The sequence below is a fragment of the Eulemur rufifrons genome, chromosome 14 (assembly GCF_041146395.1).
Source record: "Eulemur rufifrons isolate Redbay chromosome 14, OSU_ERuf_1, whole genome shotgun sequence".
Taxonomy (NCBI): domain Eukaryota; kingdom Metazoa; phylum Chordata; class Mammalia; order Primates; family Lemuridae; genus Eulemur; species Eulemur rufifrons.
Window position 1 is genome coordinate 30,907,449 of NC_090996.1, and position 17,970 is coordinate 30,925,418.

Here is a 17,970-nt window from a genome sequence, read left to right on the forward strand (position 1 = left end):
GAACGCACTCTGCCCTTCTCCTGCCAGTCTTAGCATGGGGGGTGCGTTACAAATACAAGTTGACTTATGTTCGTAGGGTTGGACACTGGGTGCTGCCAAAAAGATTGAGTCGCCTTAGGAATGCCAGATACACTCCCCCAATTCCTGTATGTTGAATTTAAAATTGCAATGGAGAGAATGCTCGACTTAGTCTAAAAAGTAGTAAAAAGGGAAATCGGGTGCTTGGAATTGAGGCAAACCTGTAGCATCATCTTGTTTTTCTTCCTATGAGTTAGACAGAAACATGGTCTTACATGGAAGACCTTGTACAGGGGTGTGTGTGTGTGTGTGTGTGTGTGTGCAAGGTGTGTTGTCACAGGAATCAAGTGATCTGAACAACTGCACGAGGACAAAACATATCATTTTCTGTGTGTCTTAGCAGAGAGGGGGAGGAGTTTAGAAGGAACTGGGCTTATGCGTTTGCCCTGTCTATGTGGCCTTGTGTTCACCCTCACTATGGGACCTCACTTTTGGGGTACTGCCTCCCCAGCATTCATGCATTTCCACCATGACCGGACGAGAATCTCCTTTCCCACCACCTAATTTCCAAGTAGCTGTCAAGCAGGAGGAGGAAGGCCCTTACCTGTCACTGTAGGCGGCAGCAGTGGCAGGGGTCGGCTGGGCGTAGCGATAGGCAGCATATCCACCCTACAACGCAAGGAGAGAGGTGACTTAGGGATGCAGCCCAGCCCGGCCCTGGACGCCCAGTGGCGAGACCACACCAGAACAGCAGTGACCCACGTCTACCAATCTAAAGTTAAGGTTAATGAAAGCTTAGTACCGAGTGAAAGTACAAAACACAGTGAAGAAAGACGGGGTGGGGTGGAAGACCCAATCCAGCTGGGTGTTAAAGGTTAGCGGTCACAGCACATCCCAAGGGGAGAGAACCCGGACGCCCTTTGAAGGAAATGTACCTACATGTTAATGTGACTGTCTTGGGGGCGGGGACGATCAAAGCGTATTATTTAAACACTTTTTACACTTTGCTGAACTTTCCAGATTTTCAAATTTGATTGATTTACCTGTATTTATTAGATATTAACTTAAATTTTATTCATGTCATCCTTGATCATTTCCTTATAAAATAAAAAAAATCAAGTGAACGCTCTCCTGTCTGATTTTTATATTTATTAAAAAATCAGATAATCCCTTGATTGAAAGTTTATCCGTAATCTCTTACCTATGCAATCGTTTTTAACCACTAGTGTTATGGAAGAGGACTGTCTTTAGCTTTCTAAATGTTACATAAGTACAAAAATGAACGGTGAACATTTCTTAAAAATTCCTTTTGGCTAAAGATAACACGCAGTTCTGTATCGCACTGGTTCAGATGGGGAATTGGTTTGGTATGGAAAATATAATAAAGTCTTTTAATTCATAAATAAAATCATTAAGAGAGAAAAAATCTGAAAAGAAAAATAATTAACATTTAGTTGCATGTACCAGTAATTGCAATTGTTCAATTAAGCAAAGAGGACGAGCAAATGGGCATATTCAAAAGGAACTGTGTTCAGTAGAGCATTGATTATCAAACTGTGAAAATAACAGAGCTCCTTGCTCAACGGACCACGGCGATACATCAGCTGCTGTGGAATGATCTCAGCACAATGAACAAATAGGATCTAGTTTCCACCGATAACACGGGGACTATTCAGGTTCTAATTAGAATACACAGTCCCATGGTCCTTTGAGGGAAGGATTCTCACTATCACCATAAAGGGGCAACTCAGTACAGAATGGTATGTCAGAAGGTACCCGACAGCAAAATCATGAGTTGCATCTGGCCTCATCAATGGTGGAAACTAAGTAGTAGGATTGGAAATAGGTAAAGTAGGAAAGCTGCAATAAATGTCTTTCCAAATACAGGTAGACGGTCTTAATAATTTATCTCTACTTCCTTCCAGCCTCAGTTCACTTTCAGAATTAATCTGCTAAGAGTTGCAGAGCAATTAAAAAATACCAGTTTATCCTTAAAGAAGTTTGTTCTTTGGATCAGCCCTGGAGAAATACACATCCAAAACATCCTGACAGATAATCACCAATCATTTGGTGCCAGTTTTTTTTTTTTTAATCCTCTTTTGAAAAACAATGTGGAAATTCAAAAGAGAGAGAGGAAAAAAAAAGAGGTCTTAGCCAGATACCACTTGGTGTTCCAAACACCATGTTCTCCAATTAGGGATGGGGAAACTCCTTAAATATGCTGAGTGAGGAGTTGGAAAACTAAAGCAGTTATCATAGTAGCTCTGAGTTCAAGAAACAGAATGATGGATGGGGGAGAGATTGGGTCACCAGGTTGCTGGACCATTCTTTGATTCTGTTTGTCTACCTCTTCAGCTTTCCTTTTTTTTTTTTTCTTTTGTTTTCTTTCTTTCCTTGGGTTAAGACTTGTCCAACTCTTTGGCTTTCCTGAGTCATACAGGAAGATATAGGTGTGCACATTAAACTTAATGAGGTAGGGAGGGGATACAATGGCTAGCTGATGGGTAGGAGGCATCAGCTGCAACTGGCTGAAAGCTTTGAGGGGGAGAAAAAGTGTGTGCGTGTGTGTGTGTGTGTGTGAGAGAGAGAGAGAGAGAGAATTTTTTATCTCCGAGAACAACAACAAAAAAGGTATTAGCAAGTGCCATGTGAGGCATGATTTGGTGACTCTGAATTTCATCCCTGCAAAGCTTTCTAGCAACGTCCTATTTGCAAACCCTCTGGGTTTGAACTCGGCTTATCTCCCCCACCTTCTTGCAGTAGTTTCAGTCAAAGAAAGAAGGTAGCAAGTTTGAGAAATCGGAAGATGTCCTTGCTGCATTGCAAACAGAAAACAACTAAAATGAACCTCATTGACTACTGGGTTGGTATTTATGGTAGGAATATCAAATGCAGGTGTGTACATGGGGATCCCTCTGCCCAACAGATGTGGTTATCCATGAAGGTGTGGGAATGTCCTCCACTCTATATATTTGCATATGAATTGGACATTTATAGAAAATAACTGTGTATTTCTATATAAGACAGGCACAAGTGGTCAATACCTTTGCCTTTATCATTGAGGAATTTGTTTAAAAGTATTCCCAAGTCAAGAGCGTCCAGATCACAGTTTTCTAAAGTCTCTGCAGCCAGTGGAGATACTGCCCAACACAGTAGCCACTTGTCCTAAGCGGCTACTATTGAACACTTGAAATGTGCTTAGTGCAACAAATTGAATTTGTAATTTACTTATGTGTAGTTCACTTGAATTTAAATGTAAGTAGCCACATGGGGCTGGTGGCTACAGTATCAGACAGTAAAAATCAGTAAAAATCTAAGTGATCCTTGACACTCCTATTAATAATTGGGGAAAAAGGACTAGATGGCTTTCTACCTCCAGCTCTATCGATTGCATTGTCTTCCCTTGCTATTTTTCCTCTGTATGAAATCCACATCAGGGAAATAACAGAGTTGTGTATTAACGCAGTGTATGTGTGCATACACTGTAAAATACAAATTGCTTTAATTGTTTTTCTACCAGGTGACTCTAATCAATTGTATTGCTCCATATTTTGTAGCTCTCTGGCCATAGCCAGAGCTTCTGAAAGAAAAAGGATCACTCACTTTCACTTGCTGTCCCCAGACCATGTTCATGTTGAACCTGGTCCTCCTAGACCTTATGACACATATGCACCATTGACAATTAGATTTTTCCCACCATGAAACCAAAGCAAAAAGGGATGGCAAGCACAGCGTAATTCTACACTCCCTCTCCAGAAAACATAATCATTCTATTCACGTTGGGCAGTAAAATATCAATGTGGCTTTATATAAAAATAATTTTAAGTGGCCATCATAGATGTCCCCTACCCCTTGCCACTACTAGCAAACACCAAATGCAGCCATCAAAGATATCCACTCTCATGGACTGAGAAGTTTCCACTGCCACCAAAATCTCCGGAGGTCCCTTGGGGTAGTTACTTATTAAGGACCTCCAATGACGCTCCAATAAAGCATTTTCAAAGTTGTCCTTGTGGGTATTAACAGTGGCAAGGAAAGGAAAGTTTCCATGACTAAATAGGTTTGGGAGAAGCTGAGTTAAACAACGTAAAATTGGTGACTTCATTTCTAGGGCTTCTTAAAACAATACTGATGAAGGTTGTGCGTCTCCAAGGCATCTCAAAGCCGTTTGACAAAAGAAATCAAAGTTCTCACTTTAGAGCATACTTTTGGAAAAAGACGTTCTAGTAGCCAAATTGTGAATTAGTTGGGACAAGTGAAATCTGTGTGTGCTGGTGGGGACACTGGCACAGGTAAGACTGGAATATGTATGTGGTTTCTGTGCCTCCCTCCAAGCTCGAGTGCATACGAAAGTAGCAACGGGCTTCACCCCAGAGAGAGGCTTCCTCCTTCCTGAGAATATCCAAGGGTCTGGTCTCACTTTGTACAAAACATTTGTGTTGGTATACATACAACTCAGACTTACTATAATAACATTTACAAGAACATTTTCAAAATGAAAACTGTAAACACAAATCGTGACTCTGTAACTTAGCTGCATTATACATCCAGCTATTTTTGAAGGATGGCAATAGATGTCCAGTTTTCTTGAAATGTGACAATAAATGTTGATCTCAGGAATTTTAACTATTCTTCCCTCTCCTAGGTCAAAATATTCCCTTTTCATATTCAGTTTTTAATTGAATCTTTTATCCGATAATTTTAATGGTGGTTATAGACCAAATTTAGCCAGCTAGCTATATGCCAACAAATGTGCTGCTTTCTTCCTACAAATTCATTCATTTGGGGGTTGCTTCCACAGTGAGAAATGGGTTTGAAAGCTGTAGTAACAGGTGCAAAATAAATTTCTGACCAGATACAATAAAATCTGGGAGGGTTATGTTAGCTATGCTGACTTTCAAAGCTGGATATATAAGAGGTTTGGATTTAACCCTTCCAGTTGACTCCAGGAACCTACTAAAAAATTTCCCAGAAAACTGGTTCAATGAGAACCTTTAATTCTTTTCATTGAATTTATATTGACTGAATCCAGATACATTTGGAGTCAAGAAATTCATATCCAAGCTAGACTTCCCTTTTGATACGCTTACAATCTAACCAAACTCGTGGCTGTGGCCAACATCAGTCGTGGAAACAGCTGTGATATTTGGAAGGAACTGCCCCACTCCAATCAGTGGACATATCAGAAGATATGGGAATGACCATCTCTAGCCTAGAAGATTTCATATTAAAACTGGAAAATTCAGTCAAGTCTTGCTCCCTTCTATGTTAGAGAACATCTCCCTTCCCCAGAATTGTCTTGTTAGTAAGGATTCCACAGCAAACCCACAATCTTAGTGATGTGTTTTTCCACCAGTCGGGATTTCATACCTGTAGCAACTTATTGCCATACACAGGCTCTTGATACACTACTCTATAAGGAAACAGAAATGTAATGTTTTCAATGCAAAAATGAAATAAATAAAAGAAAATGCATAAGTCAGACAGAAATTCCAAAGCCATTCATTTACAAGTTTGCTTCTTTTACTTCACTAAGGCTTGGGAGGGACCCACCAAACCAGAAGGGGAACCAGGTCATTGCCAACACTTTTGGTTGCAAATCTTCAAAGAAAGGCAGAGACGGGGATTGAATTACACTAATTTCACTGGTGTTATAACTTGTGTTTATTTTTAAAGAAGTAAAAAGGATAATTTCATGGCTTCTTACCTTTCAAAGAGTATTTCAAGGGTTAACTATTTCGAATTTGTCTCTTTATTATGTGATTGGAATTCTCTGGAATACCCGAGGATTTAACTTGGATGCCTGATTACTGAGGTAAGACAACAGCACAGTAGCCACCATCTCTGCACTGACACCTTTACTTCTGAAATTAATCTCAACTAACAGCCCAGAGAGAAAAATTGCATTTCACGAATTCATGAATTACACTGAAGCTACCAAAGCTACTTTTAATATAACTATAAAACCTATCTGTGCTTGTGTGTGTGTGTATGCATGTAAAAACTACTGTTAATATACAAGTCATTAACATGACATCACTTCATTCAAATCTCACACTGACAAAAATCTCAGTAGAACCCTTGTATAGACTGGGAAGCAATTTTGAGATGTGAGAATTATTAGTATTTGTGGGCGAGGCTAATCTTTCATGTGAGTGGTCTGAGTCAGAAGTAAAATTCTCCAGTTCCAGGGCACATATTGAGGTGGCTGAACATTTAAAGAACCATCAACTCAAAAAAAAAAAAAAAAAAAATGGAGCGTGGGGGACATTTCCACTCATCAGAGCATACTAGTACCTCAAGGGAGGCAGGACTAGTGGCTTGGAAAAAAAAAAGCACATTTGAGACCGTAATATATTAGTACTTCTAGCTAGGATGAATCTTGTTCCATGAATTCTAGAGTGCGGGAAATATTCATATTATATCTTCTCCTTAAATAAACTTAAGGCCATCTATGAGCCCTTGTTCTGCTGCTGAAGTGGGCGGTGTGACAGTGTTCATACTGTCTTGCACACACAGACACACACCCCAGCAGCAACCTGCCACAGCTGTCACCTGACACAGAGCAAAATATCCAGAAATGTCTGTAAGATTCCAGCGATGTTGGGGACAGGACAGAAACATGTGCTGGGTAAATAAAACTCTAAATTATTATTTCAGTAAGTGTTTCAGTCATCTAATTGCATATTTGGAACTGGCCCCTGAAAAAAATCTCATTGTTGTTATAATATACATAGTAGGAAAATGATATAAAAATTGTTTGGCTGGTATAGGTGGCCTGAAAAGTGAGTGAGGGGCAGTTTTCTGAACCCAGACACCAAGCCACTTCAGACTGGAGGATGTGCTGTTCTGGGACGCGACTCCCCCAGCTCACTTCATGTAAACCTCACCCAGATATTAATACTTTCGGGGGCTGCACGGCTCTGCCCAATGGGCTTGGCCCAAATAAGATCAATCTGGGAAATGAAAGCACCTTAAGAAACTAAAAGCAAAAAAGGGTTATTTTGGTGTCTTTCTTCCCTGAACAGAATTTCTCTTTCCACTTTAGTCTAGATTTTGGCAAATTCCCCTCTTCTAACTCTGTCTTTTTGCTCTGTGTGCCTTGCTGTGTGGGTTTTTGAATATAGCCTCACACCCCAATCAATACAGACGCATGCTCTGTTAATTACTTTAAACTAGTCCACTCTTTCCTTTCTTGTGGAATCCCCACTGCCCTTGCCTTCCAACAGCTTCTACTTCCCGCTACGCAAGAATCCATGAGGCTAGGAAAAGACACTCATCTGAAATATGCATAGGAGACCACAAATTCCTGCCTCCATTTGCTATGGCCACTTTACAAATGAAGAAACTGAGACCAGAGAGGTGGACACTCAGTAAATGATAGATGACCTATCACATTTCATTTTCATTTTTAACTAGGCTCAGGAACATCCACATTTTTTCCCCTTGGGTGGGTACTGATGGAGATAGTTTTCTTTTTGGTGGATTTTTTTTTTTTAAAGTCTCCATTCCTTGTCTACTCCCCTCCTCTTCCAAAGTCAATGGTAAAAAAATAAAAAGCCCTAAATTCAGTTATGCCAACTAGAGTCCTAGTTCCTGCCGTTTGCATCATCTACCCATAGGCTGCACGGAGGTGGAGGGCATGGACTCAAGTTTGGGTTCATCAGGCACCTGAGGAACAGGTGCGCTTCAAACTGCCCAGCCCCAGTCTGCCACAGAATTTAACATCTGAAAGCCTGGATACAGAGGACATGAGAAGCAGCAACTTAAGCTCCTCAAAAAAAAAGGAAATGGGTTGTTTCCAGGGTAAGTAAAAGAAGTGTAGGCTGTTTACTCATTCTATTATGGAAAAAAGTTACTAACTCAGAGATTATAGTACATATACTTGATACAATAATAACAGAAGTCAACTAAGTCCATCACTGATAGAGACTGACACCATGTCTCAAAATTGCAGTGATTTGCAATTCAAAAGGAATAAAATTAAACAGCCAGTGTTTTCCTCATTTTCCAGTAAATGGCATCAATTTGATCAGATATGTCATTTTATTTTTCTTTGTTATCTAGTCTATAAAATAACAAAATATATGACTTCACTGACGTATTTGAGGTCTTTTATAACAAAAAAAATTATTTGGTTTAGAAAATACACCTGATACTGCCCACTTATTTTAAACTGTTTTTGTTCCAATCATTTTCATAACACTGATGCTCACATCAGGACGTGGGAGAGTAACAACTTTTAAGATCCACACAGCTAAGTTTAATTTGGTCCCCATCATGAGAATATCCTACTCTTTTCTAAACATAAAAAAGTTTAATAAAGTGGTATCATTTGGCAAATCATTCTAAATCAGGTAATTATTTTGGGGAATAAAAAGGTTAAAGAAAATAAGGGCTTAATGCTCAAATTCACATACATTTTGTTAAGAGAACTAGATGTTTCTTGCTGAAAATATCCATGTCCAGAGAAAGGGGGAGAGAGACTCTTCCTAGGGTTGTTGTGATAAATAAATATTGATAAGGAAAACATCAAAAACATCAGCCATGAAAATATCTTTTAGCCCTTTGCATCTGGTAACTATAGCTGTTATCCTAAATATTATACTGAAAACACACAGACCACATTGAGAACTTTAGAGACAATTTCTTTTGGGGATGGGATGAAGTTTCTAATTGGCGTTAGGAGAAATGTCAGCTTTTTTGAAGGGACTGCATTTATTCTGAACTTGATCAAGGAGTTAATTCGACTCAACTACACAGCAAATGGATCTCTCTGAAGAGCTCCTGAGCCCTGAACGATAAACCACTGGATCCGTTCCTACAGACCAGGAAGAGAAAATCGACCACACCCAGTAGAGAAATCAGCAGCAAACTTGTAAAAAAGAATGACTCCGGGAGGAAACACGGACAGCATGCACGTTAATGAATACTTACATAAATGTCTGCACCATAAAATCCATCCTGGTAAACAACACTGCAAGGGTGCACACACAAAGAGAAACATCCATATTAGTGCATTTCCCCATGCAGACACACCAACCCCTGCACTGGCGAGGTTAGTCTGGTCACAAGATCCAAAACACAGGAATCGAGGGTAGTTTTCACATTGATTAAGGAGGTTGGAGACAACAGCAGTTGATCGAACTGAGAAAATTAGGCGGGGACTTGGTGTCGACCCCGTCTTAGGACGACATGGTGGCGTGCTGGGTACCGACCTTCCCACTCTCTCGGGAAGGAGTGCAGAAATGCACAACTTGAAAATGCAAACAGGTTGAGATTTACAGACAAGAGCTTCTTTAAAAGGTCAGAGTTTGCTATCAAACCACATAGCTCCCCCCCAACACCCCCGTCCGAGAAAAACATTTGTTTAAGGATATGATTGTAAGGGTAAAGACACAGATTACAACGTTTTCAACATGGGTTATAGCTGAAAGGCCTTAGGGAGCTGGGCATCCTAAGCAGTTTTGAAAGATTTAGTCCCTATTCTTTCACACTGTAGTATTATTTGGTAATTTCGTGTGCCACTCTTATGGTAAATATAGGAGAATATCTCTTCAGGGGTGTGAGAGCATTTGTATATATATGTGTGTGCGTGTGTGTGTGTGTGTGTGTGCAAGAATATATTAATGTTTGCATGTTTGTGTATATGTTTGTGCTTCATGTGCATATGTGTGTATGTGTGCAAATGTATTGTGTGCATATGTGTGCAACATGTACAGGTATATAGGAATGCATGCATTTGTGCTTGTATATATCACACATGTGTATAAACATGTGTGTGCATGTGGGAGAATGTACTTATGTGTATCAGTGTGAGTTTGCATGTGTGTACAGTCACATAAATTATATCCAGACTAAGCAAAGCCCCACATTATGACTGAACAAGCCCAACTCCTAGCAGCTCTCTGATCACCACCTACTCAGTCAGCATCCCAGAAAGAAGACACTACCTAGACTTCTCCAGAAGTTTCTCGGTATACCTTGAGTACAACAACTGGAAAAAGAAGTTCTTAGCTATGGAATCATGGGAAACTGATATAAATTTTCTAAGCCTTAAGACAAGTTTAATGAGGATAGTATGTATATTTTACAGGCTTCTGTATCACAGGATATCTTGAATATAAACATCTGTGTTTCCAAACGTGTGTTTTTCGAAGGATAGTAATTGTTATTGACAATCTTCCCAGATGTCTTCCCATGAAGTTTCTAGGTGATTTATGATTCTGGCAAAGGACTAATGAGCCCCACCATTGAATGAAGCTGAGTTCTAACAGAAGCACAATCCTGATTAGCAAAGGACTCCAGCAGGTTTCAGTAGCAGAGTGAACCCACACAGAAGCGAAGCATATTGAGTCAAGGAAAGGCACTTTGCAACATACACACACACACACACACACGGTGGTGACACTGGTTTGCTGGAGAACACTACAGTGTGCTTCTCAGAGTTGTTTTGGAGTTGGTTGACTAAACCCCAAGTACCATTATCCTTAAACACATGGCAGGGATTTCACACGCTAAGGAGGTTGGTAGGAATAGCTCTCAGTTGTTGCTCATTTTTGATCCAGGAGGGCTACAGTTTACGAGAGCACTTGTCAAGCAGCATAAAACTCTAATCCAAGATACTGAGGTGTGCAGCATCCTGAGCTATACTCTGAATTCGCTTTCAACATTTCCAACATAAAGAGATAAACAACACAAAGTGCCCATTGGGGTCACAAGGCAGGGTCAACCTCTGCCTACAGGACTTGGAACAGATCTGATCAAACAGAGGCAAGCAACAAATACGTAGTTTGGACCCCAAACCGCACGACTGATCATTTGGCTATGTCAATACAGCTTCTGCCCCATTTTTTTTTTCATGCTGTCATGCCTGTGCACATGCTATTTCTTGTGCTGTGAATGCCTTTTCTTCAGACATCCCCCCATCCAAAAGCAGAGAGACGAGCATTCAAGGGCTAAGTTAGATGGGACGCACACGGGTGTCTGTGTCAAACTGCAGCCCCCACAAGCAATAGCTGGGTGCCTTGGACAAATTACTGAGATGTCTGAGCTTAACTTACTCATTTGTAACTTGGTAAAAGAGGTTACTAAGTGCCCACCTCAAGGGGGGATTATAGTAATACAATCCTTGCAAAGAGATGAGCCACATCCTTAACACTGTAGCTCTAACTAAATGTCTCCATCTCTGTGACCCAGCATCCACCTGCAGCTGAGTTAGTTGCTCCACTTATGAACCCCAGTATGACTTTTTCAGACCCTTACCCAGGCCACTCCTCAATTTCTGCCTCATACTAAAAGTATTTGCATTTGTGGCTCATTTCACCGTGAAAGGTGCACCCAATGGCTTAGCCAACATTCTGTCTCAACACCCGACACACTACTGTGTATCCGGAAAATGTACAATAATGATCTGTTGAGTGAACGAGGCCCATATTTTGAAGGTGAGGTTTTAGAAGGTGGCAAAAGGTGACTCAGAGTCCCTTTTTTAAAATTAACTCCAGGTAGAATTTGATAACCAGTGATGGGTTAGGAGGAGGGACCCTGAAAGTCTCAGGCTTGTCTCTGACTTGGTTATTGAACATCGACGGCCGCTGTCAATGGAGGAGAGGAAGAGGACTGAGATTCAAAAACTAGAACCTGAATTAGGAGACCAGGGTAAGAGACTAGGCAGAAAGGGTTGTAAGAGTAAATGAAATATTAATATTTTCACCAGATATTAATATATCCATTTAAGTGGGAAACAATGCCTTTTTCTAAATATTTGTAGGGTAGGACCTCATCTGTTTCTGTTCCTCTGTGAATAAATAGCCGAGCCCAGGCCTTGGGGGTGGGGGGGTGGGGACCAGGAGTACAGCTTCCTGGTGTGGCTGAGGCTGAGCTTGGGCCGGGAAACGGGTTCCTTCTTTCTCTAGGACAGGTCGTCAGGCGCCGTGGCCAGTGGTGTGCCTCCACGTCAAGCCCAGCTGCACCAGCAATACCCGGAAGTGAGAGAAGAACATGGCCCGATGCTGGCCCTTGGCAAGTCCTTGCTCAGCAGGGTCACCTAGCTGCCCTGCTCTGCCCTCTCACCGTGTGCCGTGGAAAAGTCGTTTTGGAAACTCTGACGTCCCACATTCATGAGACATCGAACCAAAGAGAAACTGTGATCTAGCTTCCTCATTTTGATAAGCTCCAACAAACTGACAAGTACTATTTCTCCATGGCTGAAAGGCTGACTACACCTCTATGCCACGGCACGCAGAGCAGGGGAAGCAACCTCTCTCCACCCCCACTAAACCTGCCCTCACAGGAGTTTACAGGGAGTGGGGTGCACAGCCACAAAGCCATGCACAGAAATGTAAAATCGCAGCTGGGACAAGAAGAGAGGAACAGGCAGGTGGGTGTGTCATGGAAGGAGGCAGCGCTGGCATCAGACAGCAGCCAGGCTGAGCAAGCAGCACAGAAACCTCACAGCCTTAGCGGGGTAGAGAGGAAGGAAGCGCAGGCCAGGCAAAGGCGACAGCCCATGAAAGGCCAGGTGGCTGGAAGGTGCCTGGCTTCAGGAGGGGCCTGGAGGAAGGGCATAATTTCTAGCTTTAAGGTATTCAGAAGCCTCCAAGGAGAAAAAAAGGATTCTAGATGCTGTTATAAACCACATCATGAAGGGATTGCTTTTTTCAATGCATGCATGCACACTTTGGGGAAAAATGAACCGGAGGACGAATGATCTACCCTCATCATAACTCTTAAAAAAAAAAAAAAAAAAAAAGAGGAGGAACCAATGTGTTTGTCCTCATCGGCAGTGTGAAATGAAGCCAGTTAATGGGTTGCCTGTTTTACCAAAATGCTGTGCTTTTCTCCCAAGATAGTAGTAATTAGCACAAGCACCATGACTGCTAATGCTCACGTGTATAGATAAATTGGTGTGAATTAGTCCCAAATCTAAACGTTCCGTGCTCATTAGCCCACTGAAGCCCCACCATACCCATGTGAGATGGGTAATATTATCATCACCTCTTTAAACATGTAGAAACAGACATGAAGAGTGCTAGGTACTGATCTAGCTGGGATGCTAGCCCAGGTAGTCCAGCTCCACAGCCCCAACTCTCAACTACTATGGCAGGCACAGTGGTGGTCACACTCGGGTGTGCATCAGAATCTCCTGAAGGACCTGTTGAACTGGACCATGGCCAGCCCAGAGGTTCTGATTCAACAGATCTGGATGGAGTGTCTAAGAATTGGCATTTCTAACAAATAACAGGTGATACTGATGCTGCTGGTCCAATGCCTAAGAGAATCATTGCTCTGTGGAACACCACCTCCAAGTGTTATTGTACTTTACATTCGAGACAGAACTGGAGGTCGGCCTCCAAGGTCCTATTGTAAAGGAGGAGCTGGATACAGGGAAGCTCTTAACACAAAATCTCATGCTAGTTTCCAAGAAGGTATCCAAATACTTTTTAAAGCCTCATCAAACACCTGCACTTAAAATATCAAATACATAGGGAAAGAGGGACAGGGGTCCATATCTGGGACACAGCCATAGATCAATTAACCACAGCCCAGTCACAAGAGAATGGAGTTGCCATCATGCATTGAACAGGTGCAGCCCTATTTTAATGCAGAGATGGTCTGTGTAGCCACGCAAAGGTAATTGTATTGCTTGTCAATCACGTGGGGACTGCAGTATGCTTTTTGCAAGAACATAATGCAAATGCACATCTCATTTTCTTAGAAAAGTAATAGCAGTAGTTAAATATTTGGATGAATGCAAGCAGGGAATGATTGCACTATAGCAAATTAGTTTACTTTTAAAAGAAAGGAAAGAAAGTATAGAATGTTCCAAACTATACAATCTGTTTGTGTAACATAATATACACCAGCCACAAATATATTCTTGTAGAAAAGGCTATTTAAAACTGCTCTACCCTGCTGCCCCTTCCAACTGGAAATAAATTAAACTTTTTAATGCAAATAGAGCTGCTTTTGAATGGATATCAGATAGCTTTACTAACTCACTGGCATTTGTATAGAGTTGTGTGTGTGTGTGTGCACTTGCACACAAACTTTTTAAAGGAAAACACATATTTTTAATCAGATTATCAAAGGCATCTGTGAAATCCCACTCCCACTTCTCCCAAAAAAGCCTTAGGGACCACCAATTTATAGTGTTTGTCTATATATTCACTCAGTTAAGAGGCTTTTTTTTTTTAAGTTACATTTTAAAATTGGCTAAGAATTTGAATAAGAAATCACACCAAGAAAAAAACAAAAGCTAGAGAACATTCTGGAACATATTCTGAAAATGGGTAGATGGCTTTAGTTCCTAGTGTTTCTATCAAATGAAAAAGTTCCTAAGAATCAGATAATGCAGGTTGGGGATTAGACATTTAGAAAATAAAACCAAAAAGCAAGGCTGATTTATACACAAAAAGATACATCCACACCATCTTGGAGACTGGTGTCAGAGACTTTTTAAGGACCTAACCTGAGAACATTCCCAAAGGATTTATTTGTGGGTTTTATCCTAGCACTGGCCAACTTGAAGGAGTTTTCTCCTGGGATACTGTCATAACTTTCCTCTACTCAAAAAAGCAGAGTCTTCTCAAAATATATCTCAAGGTAACTCTGGGAAACTGTACACAGAAGTGTCATAATTAATTACCTGAGAAAATGCAGAATACCTTGCCCAAAGATACCCAGAGAACCAAGACCAAAACCCTATAGCTGATGCTGGATGCTGAGGCTTAGAATGATAATTTTTTTAAAAATCTCCTATGGTGCTCCATTAGAGCACCCCGCTGTACTCCCCTCCTTGCAATATGCATAGCACATAGTAAGCACTTGATGAGGAGCTGTTTAATAATTAATTAAGAACAAGAACTTGGTGATGCCAATCTCATGGGTTTCTTTGGGGAGGAGATTGGGATTTGGTTGCTGTTGTGCAGCAGATGTTATACTAAGTCTGGTGGGTGTGCCTCCAATGCTGGTACCTGCCATCGTCCTCTACACTTATCAGCTGCCAGCTCCAGCTCCCTGGAACGATGTTACCCAGTGGATAATTCCTCCCAAATGTGAGTCACAGGACAATAACCCAGACAGTGTGGCTTCCCTATCAAAATTGACTCCAGGATCAAATGCAAGGAGAAATATGGACAACCTCATCCGTTCCATTCTTTCTGAGACTGTTCACTAGTTCATATTTTATTTATAATCTATATATTTATAATCTATCTATAATCCACTCCATAAGCAATTAGAGTGCCTCTGTTCAAGACCATCTCTGTGACTTGGGGGAAATGGAGGTCTGTGAACTGCAGGTGCTTCTTCTAGTAAAGAGGTAAATTATGCATAAAGGGAGAGACACAGGATCTGCCTGTGTACTAACTCACCACAAGCAAAATGAAATGTTGGGAAAGAAAAGAGTATGCACAGTGGAGAAAAAATTATTAACTACATCAACCTCAAGAAGAGTAGCTACAGTTCACTGAACACCTGTCATATGATGCACCGTACTGAGGTGTACCCTTGCACAGATCTCCCTATCAATCCTATGGGAGCAGAAGCATTCTTCACTCTCAAGAAAATTGTGTCTAGAGAGGTTAAGTAGTCTACCCAGGGTAGCACAAGATAGATTAATGGGGTCTTAGCTGCCCCAAAGCCTGTGTTTTTCCATGAATGCATAAGTCCCATAGACTGTGTAGACACTACTTTGTAACTTATCCCCCAGTCTCATTCAATGGATGTTGGCAATAAATAGGGAGTTCATTGGCTCAGTCTAGGGCTTTCTACCTGTTCCTATGTGCCCTCCATGATCCATAGGAGAGAACCCACCCCAGGAGAAATGATCATCTAGTAATGTCATAAGAGGTTTCTATTTCGGCATGTGAGAGAACAGAGAATAGGGCCTATTCATAACCTATATTCTTTAGCTGCTTGGAGGGGCTTCAGAAAACATCAAGATGTGGCGGGGGGGGGGGGGAATCAAGTAAATAAAAGGAAATGGGTGATTGTTAGGGCATCCTTAGTGACACTTCTCATGTGACTATCCTGATGTCAGATACCTACAAGGCTCACCCAAGGTTCCACAAAGATAGCCATGGGAGTTCTATAGGATATTTTTTTCGATCACCCTAGATGGAAAAAAAAAATATGGAAGCCACAAATGGGCCTAGGATAAATGACATATTTCGGTTGATATTTTAGTAACAACATAGATTCATATTAGATACTTCACGAGGAACAGAGGTTTAGGTTGGCAGTTAGATATCTCCTCAATTGATGACAATGGGAAAATATGAATAAATTCTTCCTTAATACATGCAGTTTGCTGGGTGATGTCATACACAAGATGGGGACCACTGGGTAGGAGGGAGAATCACAGAATGAGATCTTAACATGGCAATTTAGGAAATGACTGGACTTAGGTGTATATCTCATATTTCTTCTCTTCTGAGAAGCCTTCTCTAAACACCCAAGCTGGGCTAAAGACCATTCCTTGGTGCTCATACAGCACTCACCTTATCACTTATCACGTTTATTGAAATTGTTAGCTTATATGTTGCCCCCTGCACAGACCAGAAGCAATTCCTCAGAAGGTGTTTCTGTATCTCTAGGGCACAACAGTGCACGGAGCATGATAGGTGTGAGGTGTGGGTCACGGGTGTTGAGCTGACCTGGGCTCGAGTAAAGATGTCAGTCAAACATTTTGTGCAGATTTCTCCAGAAATCTCCCTTTAATGGACGTTGGAGACAAAAGACTACAGGAAATTCCCACCGTCTCTGCACCGTCTGAATCCTGATTCTGTCACTTCCTGGGAACAGGAGTGTGTTTTCAACCTCTTTGCTACTTGCTTCCACTCAACCCAAGATCAGGGTCCTCTCTCCTCCAGCCAATCACCTGTTCTCTTCCCATCCAAAAGGAGCTGGCTTCCTGCCATCTCATGCAGTCTAAGCCAAACAATCCAGAGGAAAAAAGGAAACCTTTGTTTAAGATGCCAGGTTCAACTTTTTTCATTCGTTGCCAATTCACTCTAGGCAGTTTGTAATCCAGTGAAACCACCAGGCAATCAACCAAATGTCCTTCTTTTTGGCCGGTACTTTGCTCTTACAGATTCTTGTAGAAATGGACACCTTTACCACCACCCCATCCTTCTGGCACTCCTGCTACCTGCTACCCTCTGTTGAGAATTCTATCTTACTTCCAAGCAGGGTTTTAGAATTCCAGCCACAACATTGTCAGCAAAGAGGTATGATCTACCATTATGACCAAAATGATCACGAATATCTCTGGAATATTACAATTACTTCCCATCCGAAGTTGTTTCACCATTTGGAAATGTCTGTGTCTCTCCCTGGTGAACATGGCATTAGTTTGTTATGCGTGGTTATTCCCAGCAAAGAGCATGTTTGCTGTAAGTTAGCAAATTTCAATTTTACAGCAGGTGTGCTAGTTTGAGATTTTTATAAATTGTTCGTGTGAGGATAAGCCATATAATTTTACTTTATTATTTCTGTTCAATATTGTAGTAAGATACTGACGGTATATATACCGAAAAACTACAATTACCGGGTACTGAAATAATGATTTTCAGCAAACAGATGTGTTATAAAAGTACAATTTTGCATTTATAGCCTATGAATCTTGCTTTAGTAATTACATGAGTTCAGAGGGTAAATTGGGTTTTTTTTTTTCCTTCATAACTCATTGTGTGACCTGGGGAATAACAAATCTTTATTTCTGCATTTCTGGATCTTTAAAATGGGCTCAGTTACATAGGGACGGAGATAAAGATTTTACTGTCAACGATTCCTTATAGCACATGGCCCTGAATAGGGGTTAGGATGTGCAGATACAAGGGGGGCAGCTAGTGAGAATTTACAGCCAATTAATCCTTGGGGAAAAAAATAAATGTTTTGCTGTTGTTTTGTGCACTAAGAAGCTCAGAGCTGACCCAACTTTAATGACTG

The 17,970-nt window shown here is 41.2% G+C and overlaps 1 protein-coding gene across 36 annotated transcripts in view; it reads right to left on the bottom strand.

The window, feature by feature from the left end:
• RBFOX1 (RNA binding fox-1 homolog 1) overlaps positions 1–17,970 on the bottom strand; it is a 1,926,172-nt gene that overhangs the window by 32,444 nt on the left and 1,875,758 nt on the right. For 32 of the 36 annotated variants that reach the window (XM_069486148.1, XM_069486147.1, XM_069486173.1 and 29 more), the window contains 2 exons: positions 8,956–8,995; positions 623–687 (listed from right to left, as the gene is read on the bottom strand). In XM_069486148.1, the coding sequence (XP_069342249.1) occupies positions 623–687; positions 8,956–8,995 (105 nt within the window). Of the gene's footprint in view, positions 1–622; positions 688–5,388; positions 5,432–8,955; positions 8,996–17,970 lie in introns of all 36 variants that reach the window. The other 4 variants (XM_069486170.1, XM_069486169.1, XM_069486155.1 and 1 more) reach the window with 1 other exon arrangement.